The sequence below is a fragment of the Aegilops tauschii genome, chromosome 1, assembly GCF_002575655.3.
Source record: "Aegilops tauschii subsp. strangulata cultivar AL8/78 chromosome 1, Aet v6.0, whole genome shotgun sequence".
NCBI classification, from domain to species: Eukaryota; Viridiplantae; Streptophyta; class Magnoliopsida; order Poales; family Poaceae; genus Aegilops; species Aegilops tauschii.
This window is the reverse complement of record NC_053035.3, coordinates 491,348,787-491,365,041: the sequence shown is the minus strand read 5'-3', so window position 1 is coordinate 491,365,041 and position 16,255 is coordinate 491,348,787. Positions and strand designations below refer to the sequence as shown.

The window sequence follows — 16,255 nt, the reverse complement described above, 5'->3', positions numbered from 1 at the left end:
TGTTACTAGTGATCCATGCACCCTATGAACTTTCTCTTGCCATGCTGTGCTTTGTAATTATGTCATGTTACTGCTGGTTACCTTGTCATGCCATGTATTGCTTTGTGGTGAGTTGTTCAAGCTCACCAACATACCTACTTATCGTTGTTTCTGCCATGTCCTGTTATTTTCACTGTCTAAATGTGTCATATTACTTGCTATGTTTACATGGGTGCCATCATATCTTCTGTACATTTTTGGCTCGTGATCAGTAAGGGACTTTTGTTCTAGGCAATTAGTAGATTCATGCCATGCCTTTTTTGCTATGATATGTTCATGTACCATGTTGTCTGATAGCTCTAAGCTTTGCAACCTGATGTTATTTCTGCCATGTACAGTTATTATTTGCAATCTTGCCATGTCCTTTTGAGCATGTTCTAGTGATTTCTGGAGATAGCTCAGTGTTCATGTTTTGCCATGTTTTATCTGTACATCATGTCCATGCCTTTTGTTTCCATGTTAAGGTGCTGTAGCATGTTGTTTCGATGCTTTCAATATGCCTAGTTGCTGTTTTGGACAGTTTGTTGCTATATCTTGTTTGGAGTGTATGTGTTGCACCGTTTCTCCGTTTTGAGCATGTTCTATATGAAACTTGCTTAGAATTGCATGTAACTTCCTCTTATCATGTTGCATCCTTATCTTGAGTGTGTTTGCTTGATGTTTGAATGCATTTTGCATCAATGCCATGTTTAACTTGTTTTGCTCATATCTTCTAGGCCGTAGCTCCGAATTAAATGAACTTTATATGAAACTTGACTAGAATTTCGTGTAGATCATCTTGGTGCATCTTAACCTGTTGTTTAACAACTTGAGCATAAGGCTTATTCAGATCTGGACCAATTTCGAAATTTGCATATGAGGACTTACCGGATTTGTTATATGTTGTTTCCGGCCTCATTTAAACTTGCTTTGTTGTGTTATTCTTGTATGCATCATCTCTTGCCATGGGCAGCTTCATGTAGCCTTGTCATGCATCATACTTGGTTTAGCATCATGCCTGGTCCATGTGTGGTGTGTTTACCATGTTGTGTCCTTCTTCTCGATAGTTCCTGTTTCGTTGCGATCGTGAGGATTCGTTCGTCTACGCTCGGTTCGTCCTCGTGGCTTCATCTTCTTCATGGACTCGTTCTTCTTCCTAGCGGGATTTCAGGCAAGATGACCGTTACCCTGGATCTCATTACTATCATTGCTATGCTAGTTGCTCCGTTCTATCGCTATGCTGCGCTACCTATCACTTGCTCCTCAAGCCTCCCAAATTGCCATGAACCTCTAACCTTTGTCACCCTTCCTAGCAAACCCTTGTTTGGCTATGTTACCGCTTTGCTCAGCCCCTCTTATAGCGTGGCTAGTTGCAGGTGAAGATGAAGATTGCTCCATGTTGGATTATGTTTATGTTGGGATATCACAATATTCTATTATTTAATTAATGCATCTATATACTTGGTAAAGGGTGGAAGGCTCGGCCTTATGCCTGGTGTTTTGTTCCACTCTTGCCGCCCTAGTTTCCGTCATACGGGTGTTATGTTCCTTGATTTTGCGTCCCTTACGCGGTTGGGTGATTTATGGGACCCCCTTGACAGTTCGCTTTGAATAAAACTCCTCCAGCAAGGCCCAACCTTAGTTTTACATTTGCCTCACCTAGCCTTTTTCCCTTGGGAGTCGCGCTCCCGAGGGTCATCTTATTTTACCCCCCAGGCCAGTGCTCCTCGGAGTGTTGGTCCAAACTAGAGCCACTTGCAGCGCCACCTCGGGGAAACTTGAGGGCTGGTTTTAGTTGTACGTAGTGTTCATCCGGTGTGTCCTGAGAACGAGATACATGCGACTCCTATCGGGATTGTCGACACATCGGGCGGCTTTGCTGGACTTGTTTTACCATTGTCGAAATGTCTTGTAACCGGGATTCCGAGACTGATCGAGTCTTCCCGGGAGAAGGAATATCCTTCGTTGACCGTGAGAGCTTATAATGGGCTAAGTTGGGACACCCCTGCAGGGTATTATCTTTCGAAAGCCGTGCCCGCGGTTATGTGGCAGATGGGAATTTGTTAATGCCCGGTTGTAGATAACTTGACACTTGACTTAAGTCAAACGCATCAACCGCGTGTGTAGTCGTGATGGTCTCTTCTCGGTGGAGCCCGGGAAGTGAACACGGTTTTTGGGTTATGTTTGACGTAAGTAGGAGTTCAGGATCACTTCTTGATCATTACTAGTTGACGACCGTTCCGTTGCTTCTCTTCTCGCTCTTATTTGCATAAGTTAGCCACCATATCATTGCTTAGTCGATGCTGCAACCTCACCGCTTATCCTTTCCATACCCTTTAAGCTTTGCTAGTCTTGGTACCCATGGTAATGGGATTGCTGAGTCCTCGTGGCTCACATATTACTACAACACCAGTTGCAGGTACAGGTTTTGCGATGATCATGACGCGAGAGAGATGTTTCTTGTTTTGGAGTTCTTCTTCTGCTTCTTCTTCGATCAGGGGATAGGTTCCAGGTCGGCAGCCTGGGCTAGCAGGGTGGATGTCGTTCGAGTTTCTGTTTGTGTTTCATCCGTAGTCGGATGTTGATCTTATGTATGATGTATTGATGTATTCTTGCGGCATTTATATGCCTTGTATGTATCCCCATCTATTATGTAATGTTGATGTAATGATATCCACCTTGCAAAAGCGTCTTCAAAATGCGCTTCTATCCTTAGTGGGACCTTCGAGTTCCTTTAGGATAGGGTCGCATCTTGGGCGTGACAACAATTCCCCAGCTCGGTGAACAGGCGAAGCAACCGTGCCCCTCGCTCAAGGTTTCTAGCGATATCGTCGCTAATCATCCTGGGCTAATTCCCGGTACCAATCTTGGTGATTACCTGAGTGATGATGTAGAGTTTGAAACGTTAGAGGTAGCAGAGATCTTCAGATACGAGTACGGGAAGCCTCTCGTCAAACCTGATCATCCTCCACTAACAATGATGATGTGAAGATTGCATGAATGGTACATGGATACATGCAGGAAGTCTGGGAAGGATAGTATGATGGTGAGAATTAAAGATGAGCATGGCCTCATTGGAGTTGAGTTGTTGCATGTTGAATTTGTGGAGTTATTTCAGTTATTCAATCAAGACGCCCTCGACAAACAACTCATGACTTGCTACTGTCTGTAAGTATTACTTCTTTAATTAAGTCTCTATAACTCAGCTCTTTCATTGCATGTATATATAATTATCCTCACTATATTATGCAGATTGAAGATCATCGAATGCAAAAAAGGACAAATCTATAACATCGGGTTCATTAACCCAAATACCGTAATTGAATAGTCGGTTCAAAAGAGAGTTGCAGAAGGAGCTGCGATTTGGAAACAGTTCACCGGAATGGTTCTGGGTCTGCAGAAGGAGCTGCGATTTACACACCCCAAAGTAAGCATTACTAGCTAGTTCCGCGCATCTCTCATTGATTCTTGTTTCATCAATACCATTATCATACTTCATTATCAGTTTGATTGAACTCTATTCTCGTAAAGTGCTTGTGGCAGGAAGGCGGGAATAATTTATGTGGATACTACATTTGCGAGTTCATTCGCCACTCGACCTCTGAGCGGTGCTACTCTGACAAACAATATGAAGTACGTAAACAATATTCCCAATTTTGTTTTATTACCATCAATTGTGTTGAGTTTCATTCATATATATGTATTGACCCCCTTCTTTAAATTAGTTGTGGCAGATGCGGGATGAACTCCTACCACATGATCGCATACGAGCAATTCAAGAGGAATTGACGGGATTCTTTCTTGACCACGTCATACATAAAGACGGAGAATGCCATGTGGAAGTTGAAATTGATTTTAAATGTTAGGGATTGTAAGAGATGTTATATTGTATATGTAGTAGCGTCAGATAGATATATACGAAAACTTGTTGTTCAACCAATCTCAGAGAAAGAGAGGTCACTTCTCTCTGTATATGTTCATGACGATCTTGTGTAATTAATGGTTCCATCATTTGCTTACTAGCTAGCGTGTCGAGTTCTCCCTATACGTATAGTAGCTAGCGTCAACCAAGCACGAAGAAAGAGAGGTCACTTCTCTCTATTAGCTAGCTAACACAATATGAAACCTCTAAATTAACCCTCCAAAACCCATAACCCCTTCCCCTTTCAAAAAAAACCCAGCGCGTGCGAGATGCTGACGCATGGCTGCCTTTTGGTCCCGGTTGGTGTTACCAACCGGGACTAAAGGTCCTCCTGCCTGGGCGTCCCGCAGCGGCCACGTGGAGCCCCTTCTGTCCCGGTTCGTAAGCAAACCGGGACTAAAGGTTATGGGCTTTAGTCCCGTTTGATTTGTCCCGGTTCCAGAACCGGGACTAAAAGGCCCTCTGGAACCGGGACTAGTATCATGTTTTCTACTAGTGTCAACACCGTGTTGCCAAGGAAGATGCCGTGGTTCGAGAAGATGCAAGCCGACATGCTCAAGTTCGACGATGAGTGATCTATGGCGGCAAGCGTCATCCTTTTTTTATGCCGGCAAGTGTGCTGGCATGGCCACGGCCGCGATGGCGTGGACGAATTCAAGTCCCACCCCTTTTTCTGTGTGCTGGCATCTGTGCCGGCCGCTGGCAAATGCACCAGCATAAACTGTGTGGTGTTTTTTGAAGTTGACATTGTATGCCGGCGCTGGCATGGTGCCGGCATGAACTTCAGGAGACGACATGTGCGCTGGTATGATCTATGGCTGCGGGCATTTTTCAAAAATTGCATGCGGACATGAAATGGGTCGCGGTCGTTAGGCGCACTGCCGATCCAAATCTTAAAAGAGCGGACGCCCAGCAAACGGATGAAAAGCGTGTCCGTTTGGGTCACCCGTTGGAGTTGCTCTAAGAACTTTGAAGTATCACAATTCTTCCCAAAGATGCTTTGCAGTACATCGTAGATCAGAAACCAGAACAAGAAACGCAGGATTTGAGCCCATACACACGACCAATCCAGATTATTATCTTTTTGACGGGCAACGGTAGGTGCTCTGCCAATTCATTAAGTAGTGAGAAAAGGACCAAGGTCCAGAGTGTCGTACAGATCAATTCCTAAGCCATAGGCTGGCCGAGGAAAAGCTCCACAAATCTCAGATCAAAACAAATAAAATGAGAAATCTCAGCTGATTGCGTCCCAAAAGAGAGAAATCTCCTCTCTGGCCATGGCCACAACAGTTTGAGGCGAGCATCTCTTCCCCTCAAAGGTGCGTCGGTTGGGCTCCTTCCAAAGATTCCAGGCTATGTAGGCCGCCATGGTGATTTGCTTGCGCAAGGATCGTACGTTGAGATCATCATAACTTAGCCAAGAATTCGTTCATACCATGAAGAGAAAGAAACCATTAGTACAAAAAAAAGGGAGAAGCACTAATCATCGAGGAATCAGTCCATTGTGTTACAGCAGCAAACAGAAGAAACATCCAATTTATTTGGCCGCACATGCATACAATCCATCCTTCTAGCTACTCGGCGGGTCCAAGATGTCGATGGCTAATTGGATGAGTCGATTGTTCTCGACATTCTCGCTTTGAATGGGATCACGAGGGACCTTCTCGATCTCTCCAATGCCCATCAGCACCATGTCGCAGTCAATAGGCGCACCCACGGTGTCGGTCAGCTTATCGGCCGCGTTGTCGACGCATCCGGCGTGAAGGTCGTCCAGGGCGGCGGCCACCTTCTTGGCCATGGTCATGTAGAGTCTGGTGCAGGTGTTGAGGTCGCGCACCAGGTCGGAGATGATGCCCAGCGTAGCCGTCACGTTATGCGCGATCTGGTTGGTGACGATGATGCCGCGCTGCAGCGTGTCGTTCGCGGAGCCGGGCGTCGAGCCAGGCGAGAGCACGCTCGTGTTGACGGCAGGGGAGACGCCGGTTGTGAGGATAGGGGCGATGGCTGCTCCGAGGAGGAGGAGCAAGGCCAGGGAGGATCTCATGGTGATGTTATGTGCGAGGTTCAAGTTCAACGGCGGCGAGGATCATCGGCAGCGTCGTTCCAAGTCGTGTATCCTCTGGGATTTATACTAGCGGGTGAGCCTTTTATTTTAGTAGAAAAGAAGGTAGTACAATCCTGCATGAACGGGATTTGTTCATTATAATATGATATGCTTGGCTAGTAGTATTACGCATGCCCCTCTCCCCTGGGTCGCCCCTGCACGGCGAACAGGGAGGAACCCTAGCGCCGCTAAGCCCTTGGCTCCCTCTCCCACCTTTCCTGCCCGCCGCTGCCGGGGCGCGCCGCCGGGCAAAGCCCGGTTGGCGTCGGCGACGGCGGGATCTCTCCTCCCCGCAGCGGCTGAACCTGGCGCGGGTGGCGTTCGCGGCGGTTGGCGGCGCGTTGGCGACGGGGCGCACCGGCGAGTACTCAGGGGGCGACGGCAAGAGCTGCTTCCCCCGGTGGTCGCGTGGGGGGCCGTTCGGGGCGCTCCTATGGTGGCCGTGGTCGATCTGTTTCAGATTTGACCGCCGGTGCCTCGGGCGGCGCGGGGATCTCGTGGCGGCGGCCTCGATCGGTGGCGCGCGGTGTGGCCTGCCTGGCGGGCGGCATCCGCGGGTGCAGATGGGGGGCCTTCCACGGCTGCGTGGGTGGCGTGGAGGCGGCGGCGCTACGGCGGCTCCTCGATGGCCGACTGGAGTTCCATGGGAGGCGTCGTCTCCGACTCGATCTACTCCGGTTCGTGCTGGCTACGGTAGCGACTACGGTCGACGCCAATACTGTCTGGATGGATCTGGCGGGTGGGCATGGATCCGGGGGAAACTCCAGGCCAGCGTGGTGGCCGCACCAAATTCGACGCCCTCGGCGCCGATTCCTTCCTGGAGGCTTCGGTATGGATCATACGCCCCCCACCTCTGCCATGAGCGCAGGCAAAAGCTTCGGTTCCTCTGTTTGGCCGACGATGGCACTTTGGTGTCGTGTTCCTTCCTGAAGGCGTTGGCCGGGGACTGCTCAGGGTGGTGGAGTTGCTGGTAGTTCGGAGTCGACACGAGATGGCATGTATGTGGGGCGGTGTGGCATCAACAGTATCATCGAGGGTGGGCCTCGGCGGCATGGCGCAGTGGAGACTCTGCGTCCGATGCGCGGAGATGGACTCGCGCAGGAGGAGGAAGTTGTCTGGCGTCGTGGTGGCGTCGACGGTAGCTAGACCGTGGAAGGTAGATGCAGCAGTACAGCTCTGAAGATGGATTGGTGGCAAGTGGTTGCGGCGGCCTCATACCCGGCAGGCGTCCTGGTTGAGGAGCACGCCGGACTGGTGGGTGCCCATACCCGGCAGGCGTCCTGGTTGGGACCTCAGGTCTTAGATGTTAGGTGTGGCTGCGATGTCTGTTTGGTATTAGGCCCAGGCTATCAGCGCCCCTTCATCAATTGGATAGGTGTAGCGACAGTTCTTGCTTAGACGGTGGCTTTAGTCTTACTGTTGTATGACTTTGTAAGGTCTTGTGAGAATAATTAATAACGTGCCGCATGCATCTCCCAGATGCAGAGGTCGGGGGTCATCCTCCTTTTCTAAAAAAATAAAAAAATATGATATACTTCCTTTTGAAGAACATAAGTAGTAGTACTGTCTACATAATCTCTTTTCTGTCTTGGGTGTGGCAAGATCTCGTCATTAATACTCTCCAAAATATGCAAGATTTTGCAGACTTGGAAAAGGTGTCCGGAAATAGTCCTTCCTGTCAATCCGGGTAAGTAAATCTTCCAAATCTCCCATGCCAAAGCAGTTACGTGTGTTTTCTATAGAAATAGACACCGGTTTAGAAAAATCTAATTTATTTTTCTAAGCATCTAGCATTGTACAGCCTGTTTGATTGGGGGGAAGCACAACTAAGAAATGGGAATTAAGAGGGTATGAGACTAAAAATCCCTTGTATGGTTGGAGGGCATAGGAGTTTAGGAGGGAAGGTGTTGGGGAATTGAGGGGCCCAACTCCCTTACAGCATGTTTGGTTAGGGGGAAGCACAACTAAGGAATGGGAATTAAGAGGGTATGACAACGTGTTTGGTTTGGGGTAATTAGAGCCAGGGAATAGGAATTGAAGGGGTATGAGAGGGTATGTTTAGGAGGGATGGCTAGCGGGCGCCCGAGCGCCCGTTGATGGGAACTAGCGCTCATTCAAATATGGAAAGAGCAGCTGTCGCGCACGACCGCAGTTCACTAAAAAAGGAACCATGTCCTCGCGTGCATTTATTTAGGGATTCAAAAAGTTTAAAAAACTATAACTTTTGATTTAAGTGTCGAAATTCAATTTCGTTTTCACAGTTGGCTTTCTCGCGACGAGTTCTTCGAAACTAGATCTCATATAGATAGGTTTCATCTAACTTTTTTTTGAGGCAACTTTGGATACGATGGAGGCAACTTCAGTGCTATAGAAAAGCAACTTTATTTTCTTCCAGTAGGACCGCCCATTAGGTTTGGTTTGTGTAAAAAAAATGAGAAAACCACACAAAACATGATGCACCTTTAGTGCTACATATGAAAAAGTCTAAGTTCACCATTGATGGGGCTATTGGAGGCAAAACAAGGACAATAACTTTCAGAACGTTATGCACTTGAGTATCACACAAAAAAATTAGCAAATTTTGGGGTGTTTTTGTGCAATTCCAGTGCATTCAACAGGCAACTCATGTGTGTTTCCTATTGGTTGGTTTGTGTAAAATGAGAAAATCAAGAAAATGCGTGCAAGTCCAACTCATCTTGTGTGTGTATACAACTATACATATCTGCATATAGCAATTGTTCTAGCAAACTCTAAGCAACTGCCCCCCTAGCAGAAATCCACACAACTGTTCTAGCAAGATCCAAAGCCACTATTCCTAGCAAAAAAATCCAAGCAATTATCCTAGAAAATCCAAGCAATTGTAATACCAAAACACAATGCAAAATTATTTATAGGAAAACCAAGCAAATGTATTACCAAACAACAATGCAAAATTATTCTAGCTTAACTGAGCAACTATCCTACAAAACCAAGCAACTGTACTATCCAATCCAAGCAACTGCATTACTAAATAACAACTATGAAAAAATTGTCCTAACAAAACCAAGCAACTGTCCCTAGCATTCCTACTTAGATTGTCTACTTTAGGCAGAAAAAACGTATTACCAACTTGAATAGCCTTTGTGGACAACTATCAACCCCCCCCCCATGCAACTTATCTATTCTAACAAAAATCCAAAACAAGTCAATTACAAAGAAAACACAAAATGAACATTGTTCTAGCAAAATAATCCAAGCAACTATCTAGCACAACCAAGCAACTATATTACAAAAAACACAAATGCAAAAACCTGTTCAAAACGAATCCAAGCAACTGCCCCCACAAATCACGAGAACATGACAATGATAATTAGTTGCCTAACAATGATGATTGGTTTCATGTCATCGCTAATTAGTTGGCTACGATCCTAGGACAAGTTGTCTGTCGGTGTAGCTCATGTTGCATGTACTCTGAAACATAGTGTTGGCATACTCGATAGTGTGGTAGACAACTTATATGTGAATTTAGTGAACATCATGGCCATGGGAGGCAACTTATAAAGACTTCTCCTTGATAGGCAATTATAGTAGGCAAACTAAAAAGAAGTTGCTTTCCTATAGCACTATAGTTGCCTCTACAGCACACAAAAGTTGCTCAAAAAAAGTTCGTCCAGATATACCCATATGGGATCTAGTTTTGAAGAACTCGTCGTGAAAAACCCAATGGTGAAAACGAATCTAAATTCCGATACTCGACTCAAAAGTTATGCCTTTTAAAATTTTGTAAAACCCAAAAGAATGCACGTATTCTTTTTTCTTGACTTGTGTTCGGATGGGACGAGGACCAGATAATTTCCTATTTTGTATTGTAATGATGACACACACCCTTTATGGCAGGTCTGCTCAGATGCAACCCGTGTCGTGTATGTTTTTTGTCGCATAGCGCGTGCGCTCGGGAAGCCCAATTAGCGCAGCTGCACCGATAAGTATTTGGGCAAATCTATTGTTTGGTTGGAGGGTTTGGGAATTCACAAGGAAAGAGGCATGGGACTTGATACTCCAACTCCCACTGTTTTATTAACAGGGGAGGGGGTGGGAGTTGGAAGGGAATTGTTTAAGTGAGTCAATCTTAACCGTTCATCCTAACTTTCCTTGTCTATTCCCATGCCAATTCCCAGGAACCAAACAAGGAAGTACAATTTCTCCTCAAATTCTCACACATAACTCCTATCACGCACCAAACAAAAGATTGGGAATAAAACGACTTATCTCATGTCTAATATCGACCCAACTCCCTACTCTAAACTCCCATTCCCCTTCTGATAACTGTTTGAGAAATTTTGATTTGGCCAGTGGACATTCCCGCTCATCCATTTGATTCCATGAAAATGGTGCCTCTCCCTCTAGGATAAGCTAGTTGAATAGTGGCCTCCATTATGACTTGGATCCTTGCGCATAATCTGGATTGCTCATGTTTATCGGTTCATCGTGTGTGTACCATCTATGGGCATCCGGGTCGCGATGCATGATACGTCTTCAACGAATCTATAATTTTTTATTGTTCCATGTTATTATATTATCTGTTTTGGATGTTTTATATGCATTAATACGCTATTTTATATTTTTTTTGGGACTAACCTATTAACCTAGAGCCCAGTGCCAGTTCCTATTTTTTTCCTTGTTTTTTGAGTTTCGCAGAAAAGGAATACCCAACGGAGTCCAAACGTAATAAAACCATCGCGATGATTTTTCTTGGACGAGAAGACAACCAGAACACTTGGAGATGCAGTCGGAGGAGCCACGAGGCGGCGACAAGGACGGAGGGCGCGCCCCCACCCTTGTGGGCCCCTCGTGCATGTCCTGACCTAATTCTTTCGCCTATATATTCCCATATATCCCCCAAACCACCAGAGGCATCCACGAAAACACTTTTCCACCGCCGCAACCTTCTGTACCCGTGAGATCCCATCTAGGGACCTTTTCCGGCACCCTGCCGGAGGGGAATTCGATAACGGAGGGCTTCTACATCAACTCTATTGCCCTTTTGATGAAGCGTGAGTAATTTACCACAGACCTACGGGTCCATAACTAGTAGCTAGATGGCTTCTTCTCTCTCTTTGATTCTCAATACCATTTTCTCCTCGATGTTCTTGGAGATCTCACTACTAGGAAAAACCTTATACACAATATCTTAGCAGTAGCGTTGGACAAAATCATGCGCTCCTACTACTTAGTAGCAGCGTGTATAAACAAACCGCGCTGCTGTTATAACTTTAGCAGTAGCGCGTATGGGCAAAAAGCGCTGCTGCTATGTCTGAACTGGGGGCACACGGCTAGCCCAACTTAGCAGTAGTGCGTATACTCGCCCAACGTTACTGCTATTCTCCTTAGCTGTAGCGCTTTTATCTGACCCGCACTACTACTAACCCTACCTTATCCCGCCACGCGGCCAACCCTCTCTCTCACTCACTCTCCCTCAGTCACTCTCGCCCGCGCCGATACCCGTCGTCCGTCGCCGCCGCCGCCTCCGTCCGTCCGCCACCGAGGTACTCCCTCCTTCCGTCCCTCCTCCTCCCACCGCGCCCTCCTCCCTCTGCCTCTGGCCGCCCCCTCCTCCCTCCTCCGCCGGCAGCCCTCCTCCCACCGCCCGTCCCTCCTCCTCCTCCTCCGGCCGGCCCCTGCCCCTCCTCCTCCGGCCGCCCCCTCCCCCTCCTCTCTCCTCCCTCCCTCCCTTATCTCTGTTCTTGCAAATCGTAGGTAATTTAAATGTAGATTTTAGAATGTAGACATCGTAGACTATAGGTTTTTTAATAGAATAATTTTTTTTGACTATTTTAGGTGTTTTGAATAAAATAGAAGTAATAAAATTTAGGGTAGAACTAGGGTAGTAGAACTTTTAGCAAGTGTTTAATAGAAATAGTTTATTTAGTAAGTGATTAATATAACTAGTTCATTTATATTAAGTGCTTAATAGAACTAGTTTATTTACAGTTAGTGCTTAATAGAACTAGTTTATTTAGTAAGAAGTTAATAAAACTAGTTTATTTAGTAAGTAGTTAATAAAACTAGTTTATTTAGTGTTACGATTATATATAAGATATTTTTCAAATGTTTTTGTTCATATTTTCACCATTGAAATGCAATGACCATTGATAAGTGGCCGATTTTTTTGCAAGAGTGTTGATTAATTTCCGTTCCGGCAAATTTCAGGCGCTCGATATGTCCTTTTTTAGCAAAGGTCATGCCGGATTTTTTGGGTTTTGCCGTCGAGTTATAATCTTTGAATTTTGAACATAGGAGATGTCTGATGACGATGGGACCCCGGAGTGCGGGTACTGCTACGATGACCGAGGTGTGTGCGACAGGTTTCCTCACCTGCAAAATGATAGGTTTTTCAACGTGAAGCTGGAAGAGACCTTTGATGTTTGTACGGTACACAATGACAAGCATTTCATCGTAATTAATATCATCACTTGTGCTTCTTTGTTCAACGTGTAATTTATGGATTTTTTCAATTCGATTAGTACATCCCGTGCCATGCTAGATCATATGTATTGGAGAAGCTTGGTTTTGGTTTAGATGACTTTGAGAATGTGGAGACGAGGAGGGCTCACTTAAGAACTAAACATGGTTATGAGTTTCTGGTTAAGTTGTACAATGCGGTCGATAGCTCCCATTTCGGTTGCTCTAATTGGGAAGCTCTCTGCAAGGCATATGGATTTGAGGAGGGAATGCGAATAAGATTATGATGATGATGATAATATCAACATCTGGGTGGATGTGGATATGCCTCCAGTTTTGCCTAGATGTGACTTTGTCAAACTAATTTGTTAGGTCAGTAATTTATGTTGTTAATTTAAAAATATTTGGTGTTCGTCCGTACTAAACTTATTTATTTATAATTGTCAGCTTATTTCTTATCTTCAAAATAATACTTGGAAGGTAGTAGACATCAGATACTACAGCTATGACTCTGATAACCCACAAGTATAGGGGATCGCAACAGTTTTCGAGGGTAGAGTATTCAACCCAAATTTATTGATTCGACACAAGAGGAGCTAAAGAATATTCTCAAGTATTAGCAGTTGAGTTGTCAATTCAACCACACCTGGATAACTTAATATCTACAGCAAAGTATTTAGTAGCAAAGTAGTATGGAAGTAACGGTAACGGTAACAAAGTAATATTTTTGGGTTTTGTAGTGATTGTAACAGTAGCAACGGAAAAGTAAATAAGCTAAGAACAATATGTGAAAAGCTCGTAGGCATTGGATCGGTGATGGAGAATTATGCCGGATGCGGTTCATCATGTAACAGTCATAACATAGGGTGACACAGAACTAGCTCCAATTCATCAATGTAATGTAGGCATGTATTCCGAATATAGTCATACATACTTATGGAAAAGAACTTGCATGACATCTTTTGTCCTACCCTCCCGTGGCAGTGGGGTCCTAATGCAAACTAAGGGATATTAAGGCCTCCTTTTAATAGAGTACCGGACCAAAGCATTAACACATAGTGAATACATGAACTCCTCAAACTACGGTCATCACCGAGAGTGGTCCCGATTATTGTCACTTCGGGGTTGCCGGATCATAACACATAGTAGGTGACTATAGACTTGCAAGATAGGATCAAGAACTCACATATATGCATGAAAACATAATAGGTTCAGAGCTGAAATCATGGCACTTGGGCCCTATGACAAGCATTAAGCATAGCAAAGTCATAGCAACATCAATCTCAGAATATAGTGGATACTAGGGATCAAACCCTAACAAAACTAACTCGCTTACATGATAAATCTCATCCAACCCATCACCGTCCAGCAAGCCTATGATAGAATTACTCACGCACGGCGGTGAGCATCATGAAATGGGTGATGGAGGATGGTTGATGATGACGATGGCGACGGATTCCCCTCCCCGGAGCCCCGAACGAACTCCAGATCAGCCCTCCCGAGAGATATTAGGGCTTGGCGGCGGCTCTGTATCGTAAAACGCGATGAATCTTTCTCTCTAATTTTTTTCTCCCCGAACACGAATATATAGAGTTGGAGTTGAGGTCGGTGGAGCTCCAGGGGGCCCACGAGGCAGGGGGCGCGCCCTGGGGGGGCAGACGCGCCTCCCACCCTCGTGGACAGGGTATGGGCCCCCTGGCCTTGATTCTTTCGCCAATATTTTTTATTATTTCCAAAAATAATCTCCGTGAAGTTTTGGGTTATTCCGAGAACTTTTGCTTCTGCACAAAGATAACACCATGGCAATTCTGCTAAAAACAGCGTCAGTCCGGGTTAGTTCCATTCAAATCATGCAAGTTAGAGTCCAAAACAAGCGCAAAAGTGTTTGGAAAAGTAGATACGACGGAGACGTATCAACTCCCCCAAGCTTAAACCTTTTCTTGCCCTCAAGCAATTCAGTTGATAAACTGAAAGTGATAAAGAAAAACTTTTACAAACTCTGTTTGCTCCTGTTGTTGTAAATATGTAAAGCCAGCATTCAAGCTTTCAGCAAATATTATGACTAACCATATTCACAATAACACTTAGGTCTCATGTTTACTCATGTCAATGGCATAATCAACTAGCGAGCAATAATAATAAATCTCGGATGACAACACTTTCTCAAAACAATCATGATATGATATAACAAGATGGTATCTCGCTAGCCCTTTCTGAGACCGCAAAACATAAATGCAGAGGGAAGCAGGGATTTGTAGAGGTGCAAGAGCTCGATTTTGAAATAGAGATAAATAATATTTTGAGCGGCATACTTTCATTGTCAACATAACAACCAAGAGATGGCGATATCTTCCATGCTACACACATTATAGGCGGTTCCCAAACAGAATGGTAAAGTTTATACTCCCCCTCCACCAACAAGCATCAATCCATGACTTGCTCGAAACAACGAGTGCCTCCAACTAACAAGAGTCCCGGGGGAGTTTTGTTTGCAATTATTTTGATTTGGTTTGCATAAAGCATGGGACTGGGCATCCCGGTGACCAGCCATTTTCTCGTGAGTGAGGAGCGGAGTCCACTCCTCTTGAGAATAACCCGCCTAGCATGGAAGATACAGACAGCCCTAGTTAATACATGAGCTATTCGAGCATGCAAAACATAATTTCGTTTGAAGGTTTAGAGTTTGGCACATACAAATTTACTTGGAACGGTAGGTAGATACCGCATATACGAAGGTATAGTGGACTCATATGGAATTACTTTGGGGTTTAAGGGATTGGATGCACAAGCAGTATTCCCGCTTAGTACAAGTGAAGGCTAGCAAAATACTGGGAAGCGACCAACTAGAGAGCGACAACAGTCATGAACATGCATTAAAATTAATAAACCTTGGGTGCAAGCATGAGTAGGATATAATCCACCATGAACATAAATATCGTGGAGGCTATGTTGATTTTGTTTCAACTACATGTGTGAACATGTGCCAAGTCAAGTCACTCGAATCATTCAAAGGAGGATACCACCCTACTATACCACATCACAACCATTTTAATAGCATGCTAGCACGCAAGATAAACCATTATAAACTCCTAGCTAATTAAGCATGGCATAAGCAACTATAATCTCTAATTGTCATTGCAAACATGTTTATTCATAATAGGCTGAATCGGAAAGATGAACTAATCATATTTACAAAAACAAGAGAGGTCGAGTTCATACCAGCTTCTCTCATCTCAATCAGTCCATCATATATCGTCATTATTGCCTTTCACTTGCACGACCGAACGATGTGAATAATGATAATAGTGCGCGTGCATTGGAATAAGCTAGAATCTGCGAGCATTCAATAAACAGGAGAGGACAAGGCAATATGGGCTCTTGGTTAAATCAACAATAATACATATAAGAGCCACTTCAAACATTTAATCATGGTCTTCTCCTATCGACCCCCAAAGGAAAGAAAAGAAATAAAACTATTTACGCGGGAAAGCTCCCACCAAGCAAAAGAAGAACAGGAAATCTTTTTGGGTTTTCTTTTAATTATTACTACTACAGCAAGAAAATAAGCTAGCTAAAAGCTACTACTAATTTTTTTTAGTTTTTCTTAAGGTTTTTCAAACACACAAGAAGAAAGCAAGAAAAGGAAAATAAACTAGCATGGATAGTACAATGAAAAAGTATGAGCACCGACAACTAGCAATGAGTGTGTGAACATAAATGTAATGTCGGTGAGAAATACGTACTACCCCAAGCTTAGGCTTTCGACCTAA

The 16,255-nt window shown here is 44.8% G+C and overlaps 1 protein-coding gene across 1 annotated transcript; it reads right to left on the bottom strand.

Annotated features, from left to right (window-relative positions):
* Positions 1-5,510: 5,510 nt before the first annotated feature.
* Positions 5,511-5,984, bottom strand: LOC141039190 (uncharacterized). The gene has a single exon (XM_073506508.1). The coding sequence runs from the start codon at positions 5,982-5,984 to the stop codon at positions 5,511-5,513; it is 474 nt and encodes a 157-aa protein (XP_073362609.1).
* Between the last annotated feature and the right edge of the window lie 10,271 nt (positions 5,985-16,255).